Source organism: Pristiophorus japonicus, chromosome 8 (assembly GCF_044704955.1).
Source record: "Pristiophorus japonicus isolate sPriJap1 chromosome 8, sPriJap1.hap1, whole genome shotgun sequence".
In the NCBI taxonomy this organism is placed as follows: Eukaryota; Metazoa; Chordata; class Chondrichthyes; family Pristiophoridae; genus Pristiophorus; species Pristiophorus japonicus.
Genome location: NC_091984.1, coordinates 179,107,418 through 179,131,523, shown reverse-complemented (window position 1 = coordinate 179,131,523; position 24,106 = coordinate 179,107,418). Strand labels below are relative to the sequence as shown.

General features: G+C 42.4%; 1 protein-coding gene and 1 pseudogene across 3 annotated transcripts; one reads left to right on the top strand and one right to left on the bottom strand.

The window, feature by feature from the left end:
- Positions 1–1,206: 1,206 nt before the first annotated feature.
- LOC139268241 (immunoglobulin lambda-1 light chain-like) lies at positions 1,207–7,329 on the top strand (annotated as a pseudogene).
- A 6,930-nt stretch (positions 7,330–14,259) lies between these two features.
- Positions 14,260–21,943, bottom strand: gp1bb (glycoprotein Ib platelet subunit beta). 3 transcript variants are annotated; one of them, XM_070886288.1, is made up of 2 exons: positions 21,808–21,943; positions 14,260–16,026 (listed from the first exon to the last, which is right to left on the bottom strand). In XM_070886288.1, exon 2 carries the CDS (start codon positions 16,021–16,023, stop codon positions 15,436–15,438), a length of 588 nt encoding a protein of 195 aa, XP_070742389.1. In that variant the 5' UTR covers positions 16,024–16,026; positions 21,808–21,943; the 3' UTR covers positions 14,260–15,435. The 3 variants fall into 3 exon arrangements, with proteins under 3 accessions (XP_070742389.1, XP_070742391.1, XP_070742390.1); XM_070886290.1 differs by lacking the exon at positions 21,808–21,943 and adding an exon at positions 17,471–17,569; XM_070886289.1 differs by lacking the exon at positions 21,808–21,943 and adding an exon at positions 16,884–16,971.
- Positions 21,944–24,106: the final 2,163 nt, after the last annotated feature.

Here is a 24,106-nt window from a genome sequence, read left to right as displayed (position 1 = left end):
TTACTAGAATGGCACCAGAGAGGAAAGACTTCAGTTAAAAGGGGAGATTAGAAAATCTGAGGCTGTTTTCCTTAGCACAGAAAAGTTTATGGCTAGAATTGAAAGATGTGTCCTTGAAGGATTTTGATAGAGTAAATAAGGAGAAATTGTTTTCAATGGCAGAAGGGTCCCTAGCCCGAGGACATACATTTAAGGTAATTTGTCAAAAGAACCAGAGTCGACATGAGGGGAAAAAAGGCAATGAGTTGTTAGGATCTGGAATGCAGTGTCTGAAAGGATGGTGGAAGAAGATGCAATAAATCTTTCTGAAGGGAATTTGATAAGCACTTGAAGGTGGGGAATATGTAGGGCTATGGGACAAGAGCGGGATAGTGGGTCTAATCGGATAGCTCAATCACAGAGCAGACATAGACGCGATGGGAAGAATGACCTCCTTCTATGCTGTATCATTCTATGATTCCATGTACTTATGGGACGCTAAATGCACCTCCGATCATCAATCCTCACAGTGTAGTGATTTAATTCTTACTTCTTGCTCTCTTCTATACCCTTCAGCTGGACAATTAAAACGTTACTTTATTCAGTTCTTCAAAGCCACAAACAATGACGACGTCCGGTAAGTTATTAGTACCCAACATTTAAAGTATTTGTTTGACATTTATTTTTGGCTGATATTTTCAAAACAGGAAGCCATGGAATTTCGTACATTGATTCCCACACAAAATTCGCAAAGCGGGAGTTATCTTGCAGTTTTCCATATCAATCACAAGTCCAATAAATAACTGTTACATTTGCCTCATTCACCCTCCGTCCTTCCAAGACTTGAATACAGCTCCCAAGAAACTCTGCTTATCCAATTCATTCTTCGCGAGGACCCCATAGCGATTAAACCGCTTGCCCTCAGCTTCCCCTCTATTATAATCTTCAGGTTCCTGAAGCCCAAGCCGGGACTCATCTAATCGCTCCTCCTTCTCTCACCGCACCATTTACTTCGCTATATTCAACCATTCTCTTGGTGTATTCTAGCTCGTGTTTCTCTTTTTTCTAAATGTATGCGAATGTCAGTCAAAGCAGGACGAGATCCTGTAACCCGATTTCAAGTGGATGGAGATTTGCATGCATAATTAATATTCAATGACGTTGCGAGGTTTCAAACGTCTTAAGGAGCGGTTTGGAAAGAGCACAGAACCACATTCGTGTCAGGAACGATTTTGCTTCTGACCCTCACCAGAACCTTCACCATGACTTGAATGGGTTCGAATTCTCGCCGCACTGATGGTCAGTGTACACAGTAAGTACAGACGCTAACCTTCAGTATCGCTACCTTTTACATTATCCTGAATTTTGTGCTCGAGTTTAACGAACTTGAAATACAAACGATATTTACTATTACACAGATTGTAACTGGTCGATAAATTGTTATTTCACCAGGTACAAATGCGGATCCTGTCTTGACTCAGCCACCGTCCATCTCAGCCTCCCCGGGGGGAACCGTCACGATCACCTGTACCATGTCAGGACACAACATAGGTTAGCTACTACACGAGCTGGTACTGGCAGAAACCCGACAGTTCCCCTGTGTATGTTTGGCACGAGAGCTACGTTACTACTTCGGGAATTCCAGATCGATTTACCGGGTCCACGGACTCATCGAGTAACAAGATGCATTTAACCATCACCAACGTGCTATCCGAGGACGCCGCCGACTATTACTGTGCTGTGTGGAAAGAAGGATTAACCCTCGGGAGAGGAACCAAGCTGAATCTGAGCAGTAAGTAAATTATTCGCAGTTTGCAACTTGGGATTTATCAACAACCAATTTTCCATTTGTGTTTGATTTTGTTTGAGTCGAAATTTACTGGATCAAAATATATCAGTGTCCGAGTATCTCATGGTGACTGTCTGAGCCAATTGCATTGTTTCATATTCGGTTTCCAAAGTGCTCATCAAATTGTCCTCTAACATTTGCAACATGACTGACGAATTACCAAAAAATACTTTAAAATCATTGGCTTGGTAGATTGAATTGGTGTAAATCAAGATTATTGCTCTTAAAATATAATTATACCAAGCTTGTGAATCAGCATCCAGTGATATTTAAGAGATAGTCAGTGTTACGGAGAGTGTTCAGGCCTTAGAGAGGGTACAGGGGGAATTTGTTAAGATGATACCGGTACTGCGAGGTTTTAGTTACGAGTGATTCACTCCAAGCTTAAGGTGTGATCTCCTGGACATGTTCAGAATTAGGAATCATTCCGTTGCGACAAAATGGATAAAGAACTATTTTCACTGATCGGTCAGTCGGTAACCTGAGGACATAAATTAAACGTCATTGCTAGAAGAACCAAGTGATAGATTAGGATTTTTTTTTTTGTCCAATGGAGTGGTAGACCTGCAATGTCCTCCCTGTAAGAGTGGGGCCCATGGTGGCGCTTAAATGGAAAGTGGATAAACATTTGAAAAAGAAAAAACGAATGTATGGGAAATGGATTAAGTGGTCGTGTCTTTCAATGGGCGGGATTGGCCTTTTACTCTATCCTATAATGTAATTGTTCTATCAATCCTACATAGTATTTCAGACTAGTTTACACCCTGCCCTTATAGCCTCACTCAAAGGGCTAAAAACACAAATTCAAAACCTTCACACAACACCGTTTTCATTCCACTTAAAGCACTAACTAGATTTAATCATCATTCTTGGATGGAGACTGCGGAAGGAGTCTTGCGGCAACTTACTCCCCCTCGTCTCCAAACTTAATGAAAACCGTTCTGTAGAAGATCGCCAGTCCTACATTTCACATTAATCCCCAATGATATAGCAATCAGACTGTTTCGCTAAATTCAGCTAGTATAAATATCAACATTTATCTATTTTCTCCATAACACAAAAACAAACCTCAACGAATGACAGGATATCTATTTTCTTAATAAGTCACGGGCTCATTAACCTCCCATCCGAGCAATTGTGTGCGAATGTCTCAGAATCTATTTTTAGATTTTTGTATCTGTTTTTGTATTTGCTTAATTGCGCGTTGCTGTTGGTTCTATGATCAGTGTCAGTGATGCGAGTAATATTACAAAAAATGCGTATACTCTATCGCTATTTTAACTTGGTTATTCGGCTACCCTGGGGTGAAATGGGCTAGCACGGGATATAAAGCAGAAAAATGCTCTATAATATTATCAATAGTTCGTTTAAAGATATATCTCCGGTATAAATGCCAGTGCAAAGAGTTCACGGAAAAACTATTGCGTTTAGACAATATAAACTGATAGTTAAACCTGATCTATACTCCCATGGGACTCCGGATATTTCAGTATCAGAATGTTCAGATAAACAGTGCTTGCTGCAGGGAGATTTTACCAACTGTGACAAGTGGCGGCACTAGTCAGACTACTCGCAGTTTCAGTCTTCAAATTATAATATAAAGAAAGCAAGGCGAAATTATAAATTCCAAGTTGAACCGCTTAGAATAACAATAGATTGTTAAAACGCCCCGGGCAAACCTGGTATGGGTGAGGCACGCCGATCTAGCTGACCTCAATGCCAGAACCAATTGGAGCAGTCCAACCTCAAATTCTCCGATTGGAAAAAATAAAAATGTTTCAGCCCTTTCTTCGCTACTTTACATGACATTTTGCCCACGGTTTGTTATTGCCGGCTGATGCTTGCAAAACGTTGTCGGTGCGAACGTTCATTTAAAGAGACAAGATTAAATTAAATTAAATTATGAATTAAATTGTCAAGGAACATAAAGCAACATAGTAATATATTTTACTGGGCCATTAAGGGATAATACCACAAGTAACGATAGAGAGATGGCTGAAATATTAAGTAATTATTTTGCTTCAGTATTTACCAGGGAGATAGAACATGTGGACAGAACATTGGATGATGAAATTAGTAATGAGATAAAATAAAATGAGGATATATATTAAATAAACTAATCAAACTCAAAGAGGATAAAACTCTTGGTCCCGATAGATTTCATCCATTCATTTTAAAATAATCCAGGGAAGAGATAGCAGAGGCCTTTCTACACATATTTAATAATTCATTAGAAAAAGGTGTAATGCCAGAGGACTGGCGGATAGCTAATGTTATACTTATATTTAAGAAGGGGGATAGAACATGTCCATGGAATTATAGACCAGTCAGCTTAACATCACTGGTAGGAAAAATAATGGAATCCCTACTAAAGGAGAAAATAGTGGCATATCTAGAAAGCAAAAATATAATAACGAATAGTCAGCATCAATTTCAAAAGAGAAAGTCTTGCTTGAACAACCTCATTGAATTTTTTGACGTGGTAACAGAGAGATGTAATTTATCTCGATTTTTCAAAAGGCCTTCGATAATGTACCCCGTAAAAGACTGATGAACAAGATCAGAGAATGCAGTCAGGGGAAAAGTAGCAGAATAGATAGCTAGCTGGTTTCAAGACAGAAAGCAGAGAGTAGGGGTAAAAGGTAGCTATTTATTGTGGCAGAGGTGGTAGTGATGTTCCACAAGGATCAGTGCTGGGACCACTGTTGCTCACAATTTATATTAACAATTTAGACTTTGGAACCAAAAACACAATTTCTAAATTTGCAGATGACACCAAATTGATCAATACTGAAGAGGACTGCAACAAATTACAGGAGGACATTAATAAACTTGCAGAATGGATATATAATTGGCAAACAAAGTTCAACACAGCTAAATGTGAGGTATTACATTTTGTTAGGGAGAATAAGGAGGTCACTTATTACTTGGAGGTGTAAGTCTAGCTGGGGTAGAGGAACAAAGAGATCTTGGAGTACAAATACACAAATCACTAAAAGTTGCAACACAGGTTAGCAAGGCCTTAAAAAAGCAAACCAAGCACAAGGGTTTATTTCTAGAAGTATAGAATTGAAAAGCCTGTATCGAAACTTGGTTAGACCACACTTAGGGTACTGCATACAGTTCTGGTCGCCATATTATAAAAAGGATTTAGAGGCACTGGAGAGGTTGCAGAGAAGATTTAAAGGATGATATCAAAAATGTGAGGATATACATAATCAGAAAAGGATGAGCAGGCTGGGTCTCTTTTCTCAGAAAAAGAAGGCTGAGGTGTGACCTAATAGAAGTCTTTAAAATTATGAAAGGTTTTGAAAGATTTGGTATAGAGAGAATCTTTCAACTTCTGGGGAACAGCATAATTACAGGCCATCAATATAAGATAGTCACCAAGAAATCGAATAGGGAATTCAGAAGAAAATTCTTTACACAAAGAGTGGTGAGAATATAGAACTCACCACCACAGGGAGTGGTTGAAGCGAATTGTATCAGTGCATTTAAGGGGAGGCTAGACAAGCATATGAGGGAGAAGGTAATAGAGGGTTATGTGTATAGCTTCAGATGAGGAAAGACGGAAGGAGACTCGAGTGCAGCGATAAACGCCAGCATGGATTGGTTCTGCTAAATGACCTGTTTCTTTGGCGTATATCCTATGTAATTCTATGTAGGATATTGTGACAGTCCATCTTCAACATTCTTAGACTGGGTTATATTTTATTTTAAAATCATGGGAATATGTCTCTTTAATAATAAGAAAGAATGAATTTGCATTCATATATCGCCTACCATGACCTCAGGATATCTCCAAGCGCTTCTTAATGCAAGAAAAGTGGCAACCTATTTGCGCACAGCAAGGGTCCACAAACAGCAATGCGATCATGGCCAGTTGGTCTGTATTAGCAATGGTGGTTGAGCGATAAGTATTGCCCGGGAAATTTTGGCTTCATGATTTGAAAATTGAGGTTATAGTTGGGATATAATTTTAGAGAAAATGTATCTTTTGTGACACTGTGACCAGAGACATATCTCCAAACAAAGTAATTCAAATATAATAAAACATTTTCCAGTTGGCAAACAGTAACTACTGGGGTTCCACAGCGATCGGTGCTGCGGCCTCAACTATCTACAATCTATATTAATGACTTGGATGAAGGGACTGAGTGTAATGTAACCAAGTTTGCTGATGATAAAAAGATGGTTGGGAAAGCAAATTGTGAGGACACAAAAAAATCTGCAAAGAGATATAGACAGGTTAAGTGAGTGGGCAAAAGTTTGGCAGATAAAGTATAATGTAGGAAAATGTGAGGTTATCCACTTTGGCAGAAAAAATAGAAAAGCAGATTACAATTTAAATGGAGAAAAATTGCAAAGTGCTTCAGTACAGAGGGACCTGGGGGCCCTTGTGCATGAAGCACAAAAAGTTAGTGTGCAGGTACAGCAAGTAATCAGGAAGGCACATGGAATGTTGGCCTTTATTGCAAGGAGGATGGAGTATAAAAGCAGAGAAGTTCTGATACAACTGTACAGGGTATTGGTTAGGCCACACCTGGAGTATTGCATGCAGTTTTGGTCTCCGTATTTAAGAAAGGATATAATTGTATTGGAGGATGCTCAGAAAAGGTTCACTAGTTTGATTCTGGAGATCAGTGGGTTGAGTTATGAAGATAGGCTGAGTAGGTTGGGTCTATACTCATTGGAGTATAGATTGAGAGGTGATCTTATCGAAACATATAAGATCATGAGAGGCTGGACAAGATGAATGCAGAGAGTATATTTCCACTCATAGATGAAACTAAAACTAGGGGACACAGTCTCAGAATAAGGGGCCGCCCATTTAAAACTGAGACCAGGAGGAATTTCTTCTCTCAGAGGGTTGTAAATCTGTGGAATTCTCTGCCCCAGAGAGCTGGGTCATTGAATATATTTAAGACAGATTTTTGAGTGATAAGGGAATAAAGGGTTATGGGGAGCTGGCAGGGAAGTGGAACTGAGTCCATGATCAGCTCAGCCATGATCTTATTAAATGGCGGAGCAGGCTCGAGGGGCCAAATGGGTACTCCTGCTCATATTTCTTGTGTTCTTGTGACGTCGATTTTTAAAAGATTTGCAGAATGTAAAACATTGATTGGACTTTTATGTCAATTAAAAATGGATCTTATTTCACTTGTTTCTGCTTTTCAGATCCGCGGGCCCCCTCGGTGACCGTCCTTCTGCCTTCATCGGATCAAATCACAGCAAAGAACACGGCGACCCTGGTGTGTTTAGTGGACGGCTTTAACCCGGGTGCTGCGGAAATTGAGTGGACTGTAGATGGCAGTGTGAGAGGGAATGGTGTTGAGACCAGTCGATTCCAGCAGGAGAAGGACAACACGTTCAGTGTGAGCAGTTATCTGACTCTACCAGCCTCAGAGTGGAACTCACACGAGCTTTACTCCTGTGTGGTTAAACATGAGGCTCAGGCAAACCCGCTTCGAACAAGTATCGCCAGATCCAGCTGTATCTGATTCAAATATCTTATGTATTGATCTATTATAATTTTAGTAAAGTTTCTTTAAAATGTATTTCCATAATCAACTATTACATGTTTGATTTTAAGTGGAACAAGTCAAATCACAACAGGTGTGCAATTTGTCCGCTGCCTTCAGCTTCAGTATTTAGTGTGTTCACCCTGAACTGATCAAATTTCAGTGTAAAGTTACAAATACCGCAGTGTAATAAAATAACTCTTCCATTATCTCAGGTGCTGTTATTCTTTCCTGTCCGCTACTGCTGAAGCAATTCATACCAACTTACTAAATGTGACTAAATAGTAAGGTTTTACTTTTCGTGACATTCTGCACATTTTGAGTAGTTATTGAAATCAGTCAGAAAAGTGAGATTAGGTGGACGATGTATAACTTTAATTTAACATTTCGTGAAAATAATCTTACAACACAGTTTTAAAAATAGACCTTGCTGAATTGTGTTCGTGTTTATGGGAAGAATTCAAAGTACATGGTGTAAGTTCTTGTAAATCATCTTGTTACACAAATTGAGCGAAAACCTCTGACCGCCTCCCTTTTGGAGATCCCGGATATCCAAAGCGGGGTACTTTCTGCAAATGCTGACTTTTTTCAAAAGTATCCGATGACTTTAATCATTGCTGGAAATCTCAGAGTGTCAGGCAGCATCTGTGGGCAGAATGTTTGAAAAGAGCACATTCTTAAGCATTGAAAGGGGGAGGGGAAGAAAGAACAAAAAGGAAGGTCTGTGATAGGATGGAAGGCAGGAGGGGTTAGAGAGACAAATGGGATGATGGCTGAATTGAAATGGTAATGAAGGACATTAGAAAAAAGTTCATCTGGATAGGATGGGAATGGCGTAGTAATAACGAGCTGCCATTACAGACAAAGAGAAAAGAAAGAGACAAGAAAGAAGAAAAAAACTTAAGTTGGGGTGGGGGAGGGAAAGGAAGCAAAAGATGATCAGAGGTTCTGATCTGAAATTGTTGAACTCGATGTAGACTATAAAGTGTCTAAACGAAAGATGAGGTGCTGTTCCTTGAGCTTGCGTTGAGCTTCATTGGAACAGTGGAGGAGATATCAGAGTGGGAATAGAGTGGAGAATTAAAGTGGCAGGCGACCAGAAGCTCAGGGTCACACTTAATGACTGAATGGAGGTGTTCAGCTAAGCGATCACCCAATCTACGCTTGATCTCCCCAGTGAAGAGGAGACCACATCGTGAGCAGCGAATATAGTACACTAAATAGAAAGAAGTACAAGTAAATCATTGTTGCACCTGGAAGGTGTATTTGGAGCCCTGGATGGTGGGGATGGATGAGGTAAAAGGACAGGTGTTACATCTCCTGTGGTTGCATGGAAAGGTGCCGTGGGAGGGGGAGTGTGCTGGGGGTGACTGCGGAATGGACAAGGGTGTCGTGGAGGGAATGGTCCCTTGTGAATGCTGAGAGGGGAGGGGAGGGGCGGGGCTTGGCAAGGTGGATGCAGAGAGGATGTTTCCACTGATAGGGAAGAATAGAACTAGGGGGCATAATCTTAAAATGCCCATTTAAAACTGAGATGAGGAGGGATTTATTCTCTCAGAGGTATGTAAATCTGTGGAATTCGCTGCCTCAGAGTGCTGTGGAAACTGGGACATTAAATGGATTTAAGACAAAGATAGACAGTTTCTTAACCGATAAGGGAATAAGGGGTTATGGGGAGTAGGCAGGGAAGTGGACCGGAGTCCATGATCAGATAAGCCATGATTGTATTAAATGGTGGAGCAGGCTTGAGGGACTGTATGGCCTACTCCTGCTTCTATTTCTTATGTTCTTATGTCATTGGTGGTGGGATCACACTGGAGGTGTCAGAAATGGCGGAGGATGATTTGTTGAATGTGGAGGTGGAGGCTGGTGGGGTGAAAGGTGAGGACAAGGGGAACCCTGTCGTGGTTCCGAGAGGGAGGGGAAGGGGTGAGAGTGGAGGTGCGGGAAATAGAACAGACACGGTCGATGGCCATGTTATCCACGAGGGAGGGGAATCCTTGTTTGAGGAAAAATAAGACATGTCAGAGGCACTAGTGTGAAAGGTGGTGTCGTCAGAGTAGATGCGACGGAGATGGAGAAACTGGGAGATTGGAATTGAGTCCTTAAAGGATGCGGGGTGGGAGGAAGTTTAGTCCAAGTAGCTGTGGGAGTCAGAGGGCTTAGAGTGGATACTGGTCAAAAGCCTATCCTCAGAAATGGAGACAGAGAAGTCGAGGAAGGGAAGGGAAGAGTCGGAGATGGATCATGTGAAGGTGAGGGAAGGATGGAAATTGGATGCAAAGTGTATGAAATTTTCTAGTTCAGGGCGAGAGCGGGAATCGGCACCGATACAGTCATCAATGTACTGGAAAAAGAGGTGAGGGAAGGGAGCCGATTAGGACTGGAACAAAGAATGTTCCACATATCCCATGAAAAGACAGGCATAGCTAGGACCCATGTGGGTTCCCATAGCAGCACCTTTAATTTGGAGAAAGTTAGTGAAGTTAAAGGAGAAGTTGTTCAATATGAGAACAAGTTCAGCCAGGCAGAGGAGGGTGATGGTGGATGGGAATTAGTTGGGCCTCTTCTGGAAGAAGAAGCAGAGCGCCCTCATACCATCCTGGTGGGGGATGGAAGTGTGGAGGGATTGGACGTTTATGGTGAAAAGGAGACGGTTGGGGCCAGGAAACTGGAAACTGCTAAAGTGACGGAGGGCGTTGGAGAACTTATTCCTCCATATCTCGACTCTATTTGTTCTCCCCTTGTCTACTCTCCTCCCACCTACATCCGTGACTCCTCCAACGACCTCCATCACTTTAACAGTTTCCAGTTTCCTGGCCCCAACCGTCTCCTTTTCACCATGGACATCCAGTCCCTCTACACTTCCACCCCCACCCAACCCCCACCAGGATGGCCTGAGGGCGCTCCGCTTCTTCCTCGAGTAGAGGCCCAACCTGTCCCCATCCACCACCACCCTCCTCCACATGCATGAACTTGTTCTCAAATTGAAGAACGTCTCCTTTAACTCCATTCACTTTCTCCAAATTAAAGATGTTGCTGTGTGTACCCACATGGGTCCTAGCTATGCCTGCCTTTTCATGGGATATGTGGAACATTCTTTGTTCCAGTCCCATTCGGCTCCCCTTCCTCACCTCTTTTTCTGGTACATTGATGACTTTATCAGTGCTGTTCCCTGCTCTCGCCCTGAACTTGAAAATTTCGTTCACTTTGCATCCAATTTCCATCCTTCCCTCACCTTCACATTGTCCATCTGTGACTCTTTCCTTCCCTTCCTCGACTTTTCTGTCTCCATTTCTGGGGATAGGCTTTCGACCAGTATCTGTTATAAACACACTGACTCCCACAGCTATCTGGACTAAGCTTCCTCCCAGCCTGTTTCCATTCCATTCTCCCAGTTTCTCCATCTCTGTTGCGTCTGCTCTGATGATGCCACCTTTCACACTAGTGCCTCTGATATATCTTCCTTTTTCCTCAACTAAAGATTCCCCTTCACTGTGGTTAATATGGCCCTCGACCGTGTCCATTCTATTACCCACATCTTCACTCTCACCTCTTCCCCTCCCTCTCAGAACCACAACAGGGGTTCCCTTGTCCTCACCTGTCACCGCACCAGCCTCCATGTTCAACAGATCATCCACTGCCATTTCTGCCACCTCCAACATGATCCCACCACCAATCACATCTTCCTTGCCCTTCCCTTCTTAGCATTCCAAAGGGACCGCTCCTTCCATGACAACCTGGTCCATTCCGCAGTCACCACCACCCTTCCCCCCGCAGCCCCTCCCCTTCCCACAGCACCTTTCCATGCAACACCCATCCTTTTACCTCCTCTGCTCCCACTGTCCATGGCTCCAAATATTCCTTCCAGATGAAACAGCAATTTACTTGTACTTCTTTCAATTTAATATACTGTATTTGCTGCTTACGATGTGGTCTCCTCTACATTGAGGAGACCAAGCGTAGATTGGGTGACCGCTTTGCTGAACACCTCCGTTCAGTCCGTAAGTGTGACCCTGAGCTTCCGATTGCTTGTCACTTTAATTCGCCACTCCACTCCCACTCTGATATCTCCATCCTCGGACTCCTCCACTGTTCCAATGAAGCTCAATGCAAGCTCGAGGAACAACAGCTCCTCTTTCGTTTAGGCACTTTACAGCCTTCTAGACTCAACATCGAGTTTAACAATTTCAGAGCATAACCTCTGGCCATCTTTGGCTCCCTCTCCCTCCCCCACCCCAATTTATGTTTTTATTCCTTCTTTCTTCCCTCTTTCTTTTCTCTTTGTCTATAATGGCAGCTTGTCATTACTATGCCATTCACACCCTATCCAGATTAAACTTTTTCTAACTTCCTTTAATTCACCAATCGTCCCTTTTGTCTCTCTAATCTCTCCTGCCTTCAACCCTATCACAGACATTCCCTTTTGTTCTTTCTTCCCCTTCCCCTTTCAGTGCTTAAGAATGTACTCTTTTCGAACCTTTGGCAGTTTTGACGAAGGCTCATCGACCTGAAACGTTAATTCTGTTTCTCTCCACAGATGCTGCCTGACCCGCTGAGATTTCCAGCTTTCTCTGTTTTTATTTCAGATTCCACATCCGCAGTATTTTGACTTTAATCATTAGTCAATAATGGTTATATTGAAGCAGGTGCTATTAGTAGCAAGTCAAAACTTCATAACTACAGATTGTATCAGGCCATTGACTGAAACCAGCTCAGATAAGAATCACGCTTTTTAAATTCAGCTTCACATTAATAACAAGCTTGAACGATATCCCCTTAGGACATAGTCTTCTTTGCTCAAACTGATTTTGGACTAAAAATACATAAATCTCTAAAAAGAGTAACACAAGTTGTTAAGGCCATAAAGATTGCAAACAAAATGTGGGTTCATTTCTAGAGAAATAGGATAAAAAAAGATTAGTGTTAGATTTATATAGAACTGTGCTCAGCTCTGGTCTCCATTTTACAAAAATGACAATGAAAGACTGGAGAAAGTGCAAACAATATGTACAAGGTTGCTACTAGAAATGGGAAGATGCTGCTATCAGGAAAACGAACAGCTTCAAATGTTTTCTCTGGAAATGAGAAGACTGATGATATTTGATAAAGGCCTTTAAAATGTGAATAGGTGCGATAGGGGGCGTGGAGAAACTGTTTCCACTGTGGGTGTGCCCAGAACAAGGAGGCATAAATATAAGATAACCACCTACAGATCAAATAAATAATGTATTTGAAGCTATGGATTCGTAATCGTTTCGGAGGTTGGAGACGGAGAGTAGGAATATAGGCTTTTTTCTCTAATTGGCTGGATGTTACAAGTGGTGTTCCCTTGGGATCAGTTCTGGGAACTCAGCTTTTCGACATATATATTAATGACTTAAATGACAGCATAGAGTGTTCTGTACATACGTCTGCAGAAGTCATTAAGTTAAAAGGCACAGTACGTTATGTGGATTCGCGATGGAAATTACATAGATAGACTAAGTGAATGGGCAAAATTATGGCAGATGAAGTTCAACGCCACTGGGCCTGAGAATGGTAAATCAGAATATGCACTAAATCCCGAGAGACTATGAGCTCGGGTGAGCAAACGGATTTAGGTGTCCATGTACACAAATCACTAAAATCTAGTGTATAGGTGTAAAAGGTGACCAAACAGGCTAATGGAATGTTGGACTTTGTCAAAAGAAATTTGGAACTAAAAAGTGAAGAAGTAATGCTTCTGGTTGTACACAGCCTTGGTCAGATCCCATGTGGAGTGATGCATCCAGTTTTGCGCACCGACCCTCTGGAAAGATATATTGGCCTTTGAAGGGGTACCGTGGAGATTTATCAGATTGATATCAGGGCTTAAAGGGTTTAATTATGAGGATGGATTGCATAAACGTAGTTTGTATTCGCTTGAGTTTTATCGGTTGAGGAATGATCTAACCGAGATATTTAACATTATCGGGGAATTCGATGCGATAAATCCAGATAAACTATTTCAACTAGTGTGGCAATCCAGAAGAACAGGACACAATATTAGCAGTGAAATCAGGAAGCACCATTTAACGCACACGGTAGTTTAAATCTGGAACTAACTCCGCTTTCTCCCCCCAAAAGACTGTGGATACTGGGTCAATTGATATTTTCAAGACTGAAATCGATAGATTTTTGTTAGGTAGCTGTATCAAGAGATATGGAACAAAGGCGAATAAATGGAAGTGAGGTGCAGATCAACCTCATTAGGGACCACATTCACAGTCTCAGAATAAGTGGTCGGCCATTTAGGGCTGAGATGAGAAGACATTTCTTCACTCAGCGGGTGGTGAATCTTTGGAATTATCTACACCAGAGGGCTGTGGCTGCTCATTCACTTAGAAAATACAAGACAGAGATTCATAGATTTTTGAATACTAAGGGAATCAGTGGATTATGGGGATTGGGTGGGAAGTGGAGCTGAGGTCGAAGATCAGACATTATCTTATTGAATGGCGGATGGGTTGTATAACCGATTCCTACTCCTATTTCTTTTGTTCTTAACCATGATCTATTTGAAGGCCGGAAGGCAGCATTCCCTCAGCACTGCACTGGAGTGTCAGCCTAGATTTATGTGCTCAAGCCCTTAGAGTGGGACTTGAACCCGCAACCTTCTGACTCAGGGACGAGTGTCCTACCTACTGAGCAACAGCTGACACTGTGACGTAAGTCACAATTCCAATATGTATCCATTTCAGCTGGAGAGACTCAAACGGCTTCCTATTCTACCAATATGTAAGAAATGGATCGGGGTTCATCTTCGCTTCTAAGTGTAGTGAATAATTTATCCTGATTTAGATTGTCTTACATCGAGGGCTCATTCCACCATTGATTCATAACAAAAACAAAAGGCTGGACACGAAAAGCAGATATATCACAAACTGCTTTAATTAATTTTCTCACATTGCAATTGTTGTTATCACATGTTTCCCTATTAATGATTCTAATGAGACAGTTGCTATAAAATGACCAATATTTAGCATTGCTCAACAGAATCTTCATTAGTAGAAGCAAAATATCCTGATTTCAGTATTACAATAGTTGAGTCTTTGCTATGTTAAGCAACAATCGTTATCCAAGATTACAGTGTAGTGAGTGGTGCGAATGGCGAGTGGTTTGGATCTGGAATGCATTGCCTGAAAGGGTGGTGGAGGCAGATTCAATCGCGGCTTTCAACAAAGGAATTGGATAAGTACCTGAAGGAAAAAATTGCAGGGCTACGGGGAAAGGGCGGGGGAGTGAGACTAGCTGAAGTGCTCTGGCAGAGAGCTGGCACGGGCTCGACGGGCCGAATTGTGCTGTAACCATTCTATGGTTCTATGATTCTGTACATTTCAGAAGGTTAACTTTAATAACCATGTTTACAATAACACTGGAATGGTTTCAATGTTTTGGGTGACATTAATAGACAGATAACCTCGTTAGGAATATTTTTCCTGTTTTATCAAAGATTTGAATTCCCGCAGCTGCTTTCACCGCTGGGTTCATTTTCTGCGAGTCGTCATCAATTGTCTTTTTTTCTGGTGCATTATCCGTGATGTCTGGTGAGTATCTTGATGTATGTGTATCATGCATATTAAACTAATCCCACCTTCCATTTAACCGTCCCAACCCGTCGAATTAATGAAACGAGGTTCGGCCTTAAATACATTTTTTCTTATCTGAATTAAATCATAACTGAAGACAGTCTCGCTATTATTCACTCTTACCCAAGACAGAATTCCAATTAAAACCCGCAACGACAACATCAAGGAGTGTACAAAGGCTCACTAGTCTATCCTGGGCTCACCATACATTTGCATAGATGCTAGGCAAATAAAGGCAGGCGCTTGAAATTTCCGCAGGGGTTCCGGCGAAAGAGATCGGTGGAGCCCTGAAAGAAACGGCGCAACCGACAGTAGCACCGCGGAATTTCAGCGCCAGTATGTTTAAAACAGAAGCGTTTCCAGCACTAACAAAAAAAAGCCAATTAGGGAACATTGTTCAGCCGAGAATGCCCGACCTACAAAAGTTTCTACTAGACTCTGTCTGGACGGCGTTGGGTCGGGTGAGCAGTTCTCTTCACATCGCATTCCGAAAATAATCTCCTTTCGGTGCTCGAATCGCCTCCTTCGAAAAAGCTTCAAATCTCCTCAGAAATATTATTACGAATATCAGAAGAATGGCCTGAATGAAGATGAAGACGAAGAGTCCGATCTGACAATTCAGAGCAACGTTACAATACCAGTCCTGGCAGGTGGAGACAACTTCATCCTCTGTTAGATATAAGATCTTCCTATCCTGGAGCTCCGCCGGCGAGGAGCACTTTATGTTCTTATAGTGAGATCGGCTTTCCTGTTTGAGAAGCCAGGATCTCAGGTATAAAATATTACAATCACAGATCCATGGGTTGCTATCCAATGAAACTGATGTCAGGGATTGCAGTGGGTCAAACAGACCATTGGGGATGGCAGATAGCTTGTTGTTGTTCAGTTTGATCTCGGTGACGGTGGCAGCAAAGCGCTTGGGAATTGTGCTGACATTTAGCTCCTGGCCGCTGCAGTCCATAGAGGTTCCGACACAGCGACAAGGTACCGGGCACGGGAAGACGGCCACTGGAACCCAGGAGAGAAACGCGAGGAAAACTGCTTGCTGGCCCACCATTGACATCGTCTGGAACAAAATTAGCGGGTTAGTTCGAAATAAATAAAAGCATTAATGAACATTAACGAGATTGTGAGAAATAGAGAAACAATACACAAATGCAACACATGGAAAATACATCGTCCAAGACACGTAAAAATACAATTGAGTGTTTATGTGAAAATTGTAATCAAAGTATGAGATGTGATAGACAGAAACAATGCCACGAAGGTGGAGGCTCCTGCCATAAAAGTTATACTGAGGCTTCATTTCTTAAAATATAATTGCACTTCTCTATTTCAAAATATTGTATCGAAGCAGAAGATTAAATCTACTTCAAAACAGCTTTAGTGAAAGGATTTGACTGCACGGACTAGGATATAGTCCCACTATCTCAAATCTTGCATCTTACAGGAGAGCACCAACCCAAGCACATTTTATAGAATCATTTAAATATTGTTAGGTTATTAGTTGCGATTTCTGATGTATTGGCTATCGGACTGTGTAAAGAATTATCTCGTAACTCCTCCATAGTTTTGCTAAAGCAATACATGGCACTGCAAACGAGCCAAAAGTGTGCAGCGGAAACGCTACAAGGACACCTTCAAAGCCTCCCTGATAAAGTGCGACATCCCCACTGACATCTGGGAGTCCCTGGCCCAAGACCACCTTAAGTGGAGCAAGTGCATCCGAGAGGGCGTTGAGCACCTCGAGTCTCAACCTGAGAGCATGCAGAAACCAAGCGCAAGCAGCGAAAGAGTGTGCGGGAAACCAGTCCCACCCACCCCTTCCCTCAACGACTATCTTCCAGTAGATATGTATCACCTCCCACTATAATCCCTCCTGCTTATCAGCTAACTTAAAACAGGTGGGCACAGGTATTTTACATCGAAATAATTCAAATAAAACTCCTTCAATTCTTTTCAACTTTGAGTGACCATGTCAGAGCGCCACGGCTGCCGCAAAGAGGGAACTCTGCTCCAGCTGATAAAGGGAGTAAAGTAATCATAAACAAGCCGTTGGCGTAAATATGCAGCCCCACCCAATATCGAGTTAAGACGTACACAGTGTGCGCTGGATCAGAGCAACGTGTCACAGCACTAAATCACCAAAAGGCCATCGAGCTCTGTAATTAATAGCAATTTTAGTTTATTGGTTTGGCTGGTTAAAAAATATGGATTAATTTGTTCCCCTAATAATTCAGAGTAACTCGAGACAGCACTAAGGGAAGTTGTGTATTAAAGCATGGTAGGCACCCCAGGCATTGTCCTGCACTGGCTAAAAATTGTGTATAATAACTCAAGAAAAAGGTCAAGGGTCAGAAAAGAGCGATTGCACTAATTGAGCAGATCCTACTAATACTCCCCTTCAACCAGCCTAACGTCCAATTGCCTTTTGTGCTAGTGCCTTTGAATTATTTCCACCATCTTTTTTATTTCAGAATTCCAGCATTTGCAGTATTTTGCTTTTGTACCTGGCACGGTCGTTTATTCCAATTGTTTATCACTCCTTCAGGAAAGATTTTTCTCTAAGATAAGCTGAATATTATTGTTCACATAGAGCGAATCCATCTGCCCAATGGTAAACCTCATTGTGTTTCGCATTTGCAAACAAATTAAGGCCCGCCAAAACACTTCTTCATGCACATCGTGTCTCTTTAAATTCATCCAACTCTCGAGTCTTGTCGATGCACCACTTCATTGCCCCAAGATTGAAGAAAGAAAGACTTTCAATTATATAGCATCCTTTACGACAATTAAGGACTTTTTTTTGAAGTGTAGTAACTGTTGTAATGTAGAAAACACAACAGCCATTTTACACGTAGTAAGATCCCACAACCAGCAATGAGTTAATGGCCAGATAATCTGCTTTACTGATGCTGATTGAGGGATGACTGTTGGCCAGGATGGGGAGAGCTCCTCTTGCTCTTTTTCAAAATAGTGTCCACGGGATCTTTTACGTCCACCTAAGAGGGCAGGTAGTTTGTTATTGTTTGGTTTAATGTCTCATCTGAAAGACAGCACCTCCGACAGTGCAGCATTCCCTCAGTAGTGCACTGGAGTCTTTGTTCAAGTGCCTGGAGTGGGACTTCCTGACTTCCAGACTCAGAGGCAAGAATGCTATCAACTGAGCCATGACTGATACCACTGGTGACTCTGCATTAACAGTATAAGCCGTAAACTCTGGAGTTCCCTCGCGACACTTCTCCATCTATCCGCCTCTCTCCTTCTTTAACACATCCTTACAACTTACCAATTTGACCAAGCATTTGATACCCATCCTAATCTCTCCTTCTTTGGCTCAGTGTCAATTATTGTATGATTACATGAAATCTTCGGGGGATGTTTAACTATGTTAAAGGCGCTGTATAAATGCAAGTTGTTGTTCCTTGTTGGAACAAAACAAACATATAACAATTATTTTTTACGAACTCTGAATGACCCTGGAATAATTCTTAGGTGGTATTTCGGGGCTCTTTTACCCTGGGTTTTGAAGGTCTTGTGTAAAAAATTGAGTTCTGCAAAGTGAAAATACCTCAGTTCTCCTGTAACCAATCCGCACAATTATGGAGGGAAGTTATGCACTTACTGCACAATTTTACAGTGAAAGCAGTGTTTTATCCAGTGTTAATCTGGGAAGTATATGCCCTTAGCTCAAACAATTTTCAAAGTACTAAAGTTAATATTAAAGTTGTAATTCTTTCCTAAAATATAGCATGGAGGACCACAAATGGGCTGCCTGTGCCAAAGACCCTCTTGTCTTTGAGACCAAACTGATCAAATTGTTGTTTCCTGAGAGGACAATGTAATTTTATATGCTCACTGTCTCATAACAGTCAGGGAAAATTATGGTTTGAGTTCCTTTTAGATATTAGAAATAAACTTTACCGAATGTTAACATATGCAGATTTACAGACCTTGGACCAGACTAATGTAATTTCTCGGTTTACTAAAATATTGAAGGTAAATGTTTGCTGGGTGACAGTAATGCCATCCAGCAAAGAGCAATGTGATAATGAACAGATAACCTGTGCTTGTGATGTTGATTGAGGGATAAATATTGGTTAGGACACCGAGGATCACACCCTGCTCTTCTTCAAAATAGTGCTATAAGATCTTTAAGTCGACCTTAGAGGGCAGACAAGGCTTCTGTTTTATGTCTCATCTGAAGGACTGTACCTCCAACAGTGCAGCACGCCCTCAGTTCTGCTCTGAAGTGTCAGCCCCGCCTTGTGTTCAAGTCTCTGGAGTGGAACTTGAATTCAGAACCATCTGACTCAGAGGAGACAGTGCTACCAACTGAGCCAAAGCTGACACATCTAAGAAGTACATCCTAAAAAATGTATTTTAGCATCTTATAGACTGATTCTGTTTATATTGATTTTTTAATATTGCATTCTCCATATCTTGCTGGTTGGTCTGCATGCATGTATTAATCAGCTATAAATCCTGCACTTATTATCCAAATGTCTGGTATTTTTCTGGAAAAACAGAAGAATGCAGTGGCCAACTGATCTGATCTCTGGTGAACTACATGCCTTAATTAGCGGCCAATTTTTAATTCTGGGTGCCCGACTCCACACATATAAGGATACAGATTTTGAATTATAGGCACTTACTCACCAATAACTTGCTCACTGATGCCCAGTTTGGATTCAGCCCAGCACCACTCAGCTCCAGAACTCATTACAGTCTTGGTCCAAACATGGACAAAAGAACTGAGGTGAGAGTGACTGCCCTTGCCTTCAAGGCAGCATTTGACTGAGTGAGGCATCAAAAAACCCCAGTAAAATTGAAGTCAATGGGAATCACAGTCAAAAGTTTCCACTGGCTGGAGTCATACCTAGCACAAAAGAAGATGGTTGTGGTTGTTGGAGATCAATCATCTCAGCCCCAGGACACTGCTGCAAGAGTTCCTCAGGGAAGTTTCCTCGGCCCAACCATCTTCAGCTGCTTTGTCAATGACTTCCCCTCCATTATCTGTCAGAAGTGGGGATGTTCACTGATGATTTCCCAGTGTTCAGTTTCATTCATAACTCCTCAGATAATGAAGAAGTCTGTGCCCGCAGGCAGCAAGACCTGGATGATATACAGGTTTGGGCTGATAAATGGCAAGTAATGCAGCAAGACCTGGATGATATTCAGGTTTGGGCTGATAAGTGGCAAGTAACATTTATGTAACACAAGTGCCAAGCAATGACTACCTCCAACAAGTGAGAGTCAACCACTGCCCCTTGACGTTCAGTGGCATTACCATTGCCGAATCCCCCACCTCTGGCTGAGGTGTGTAGAACCAGGGGCCATAGTCTCAGAATAAGGGGTTGGCCATTTAGGACTGAGATGAGGAGAAACTTGTTCACTCAGAGGGTGGTCAAACTCTGGAATTCTCTACCCCAGAGGGCTATGTAGGCTCAGTCTTTGAGTATTTTCAAGACAGAAATTGATAGATTTTTGGACATTAAGGGAATCACAGGATATGGGAATAGTGTAAGAAAGTGTTGAGGTAGAAGATCAGACATGATCTCATCAATTGGTGGAGTAGGCTTGAAGGGCCAAATGGCCTACTTCTGCTCCTAATTCTTATGTTCTTATGTTCTGATCAACATCCTGTGGGTCACCATTGACCAGAAACTTAACTGGAGCAGTCACATAAATACTGTGGCAAGAGCAGTCAGAGGCTGGGTCTTCTGCGGCAAGTGTCTCACCTGCCTCCTGACTCCCCAAAACCTTTCCACCATCTACTAGGCACAAGTCATGAGTGTGATGGAATACTGTCCGCTTGCCTGAATGAGTGCAGTTCCAACAGCACTCAAGAAGCTCAACACAATCCAGGACAAAACAACCCGCTTGATTGCCACCCATTCACCATCTTAAACATTCACTCCCTCCACCATTGGCACACTGTGGCTGCAGTGTATACCATCTACAAAATGCACTGCACCAACTCACCAAGGCTTCTTCGGCAGCACCTTCCAAACCCGTGACCTCTACAACCTAGAAGGACAAGGGCAGCAGGTGCATGGGCACACCATCACCTGCAAGATCCCGTCCAAGTTACATCCTAACTTCGAAATAGATCGTTGTTCCTTCATCGTCGCTGGGACAAAATTCTGGAACTCCCTAACAGCACTATGGGAGTACCTTCACTACTCAAGGCAGCTCACCACCACCTTCTCAAGGGCAATTTAGGGATGAACAATAAATGCTGGCCTTGCCAGCGATGCCGATATCCCAGGATTGAATTAGAAACCTTTTCAATGTGAAAACAAAACAGAATTGGGTAAGATCCCAAATTATAACACATATTTCAGATATTCATGGATAGAATGAAAGTTGAAAATGTCATTTAAGTTTACATTCTCTCACCTCCAATGTCCATCATCTTTCTTTGCTACAACCTTTCTTGTTTTATTTTCTTAATTCTACACTTGCCTTTCTTTCTTTGAATTAGGCTCCCTTGTTGCTCCTAAGTTCAGAATATATATCCCTTTATAATCATACAGACTGTCTCGCACTCTAACTCATTCTCTTCTCCGACTGCAAAGTATGAATTTCTTTAACTAAAATAAAATACTGTGCATGCTGGAAATCAGAAATTAAAAACAGAAAATGCTGGAAACGTTCAGCAGACCAGGTAGCTTCGATGGAGAGAAAAGCAGAGTTATCATTTCTGGTTGACAATAAAAGTAATCGACCTGAGTCGTTAACTATTTCTCTCTCCACAAATGCTGCCTGACCTGCTGAATATTTCAGCATTTACTTTTTTTATTTATGAAACTGTTTACTTCCCTTAATAATCCTTTCTTCCTACCTAAACTGGGCGTCAGCTTCTTGGTTTTTCTTTTCTTCAAGTCTTTTCCACCTTGGTGCTGGATACAATGGGTTTCAGCAATGGATATAATGCTCTTGCAGGCAGTCACAGTCCTTTTAAAAAAATACGGCTTATCAGCTTTGTATATCCAGCCACTGTAGTAGCGTAGATGAGTTGGCGTGTTCTTTTTTCAGTTTATCTCTGTCACCCTCTTGAAGCTGTGTGTTATCTCAGCATGGCAAGGAAGTGTGTCAAATAGATTTCAAATCTTTGCAAAACCTGATAGCAGTGGTCACTGTTATTGCTCTAATGCTATCTTTGCAGTGTACTTACTATTGGAGCGTGAACAATATTTTAGCAATTATGGGCTCAATTTTCCCCAAAGCTGTTTTTTGGCATATTGCCAGAGTTACGACCGATTTTCTAGGCCACAACTGTCCAAAAATAAATGTACCAAGTTTCCTCGTTCTATTTTTTGAAATTGGCACCGCACAACCTGTTGTGTAACTTCGGAGGGGTGGAGCCTCATGTCTGTGCCAAAAAAACAATGCTACCCTTTCTGCGAATGCGTGCAAATAAAAAGTATGTTTTTGACATTATTCCTATGGGTGCGCATGCGCAATACAGCTCCTGGTCTGCAATCGGCCATTTTTAAAGAGCCATTTGTGTGTGTGAGAACTTTGAGTGCTGTGTGAGAATTTTAATTATCATTGGAAAAATCGGAGCTGCAATACAAGATGCAATGCTGCGCAAGGACCAAGAATTTCTTACAGGAAGAAGTGGAGGCACTAGTTACTGTGATTGAGGGTAGATGGCAGGAGCTGGACACTAGCAGAGGTCACATAAAAGTTCCACCTAAAGAAGTGAAGAAACGCTGGAACCAACTTGCAGAAGATTACTGTGCAATGGTGACCACCTCAAGGTCTGGAGGCCAGTGCAAAAAGAAGTGGCAGGCCCTTGGTGAAATAGTTAGTGTAAGTAATATTTTAATTTTTCAATGGAATTTGAATTGTAAATGTAACCATCTGACTATATACCACCCAGCAGAAAGACACCCTCTCTAAAAAGTTATATTTTCATCTTTGCAGAGGAAAGTGGCACACAACAAACGAGAAAGAACTCAAACAGGAGGAGGCCCAACAAATCTGCTCCCACTGACATCCTTGGAAGAGAGGGCCCCGGCTTATTGGGGCATGCCTGGAGAAAAGCAACCACCACTGCACAAGCTGGGCCCACACTCGAGGGAGAGGGTAAATCCTGCAAATTCCACAGTATGGCTTTCCTAAATATTAAATACTGGGCGGGATAGTCATGCTTCGGTTCATGGGGATGTCTCCGTCAGCTACACTTCGGTTGATGTAATGTGCTACCATTCATCGTGGTCCTTCAAATCAGCCTGCTGCCTGCGCTGTGTGAGCCTACTCATGTCACCCTGCCCCCTCCTCTGCTGCTAACCATTTGTCTGTTCTGTTATATTTTGCAGACCTTGAGGCCAACCCTCAAGAAGATTCAGACGCGGACGAGCCTGAAGAGGAGAACATCTACCAATCCCACCTTCCAGACCAAGAGCATGGGGGTGAGGGGGAGGGGGAGGGGATGGATAAAGACCCCACTGTTGTACTCACTTTGGAGAAGGTGCAGGTGCCACCCATTGAGGTGCTAGCCCCTTCCCTGAGTAGTGGTTTGTGTTGGTGGGGCATTCCATGGTTTACCACCGTCTGAGGCTATGGGTTCCAGTGGGATGCAGCAAAACACACCCAGGGCCTCACCGTCTGAGGCCGCGGGTCCCACTGGGCTGTTGCGAGCCACACCCAGGGTGAGGAGGAGAAGGAGAGCTCGACCGCGCTCTCCTGAAGTGCAGGATCTAACTGATGTGGTTCACATGATGGCAATGAATACGGAGAGTGTTGACCTTACCCGATCACTCCTGAACACTCTCAGTGGGGTGGGTGATGAGGTACCGGGACTGTCGGGAGAAATAACATTCTCACGAGAAATGGGAACACTGTCCAGGAACATGAAGGAGGGAATACCTCAGTCAGCAGAAACAATGTTGGTGCTCATGAGGGAGTGAATGTCTCAGGTAGCTGATGTGCTATCAGTGAACATGAGGGAGGAAATGTTGCAGGTAGTTCAAACAATGTCAGTGAAAGTAAGGGAGGGAATGGTGCATGTAGTTGACACACTTTTGCTCAGCATGAGGGAGGGCATGTCACATGTAGGTGAGACACTGTCGGTGAACATGAGAGGGAATGTTGGAGGTAGTTGAGACACTGTCAGGGCACATGAGGGAAGGAAA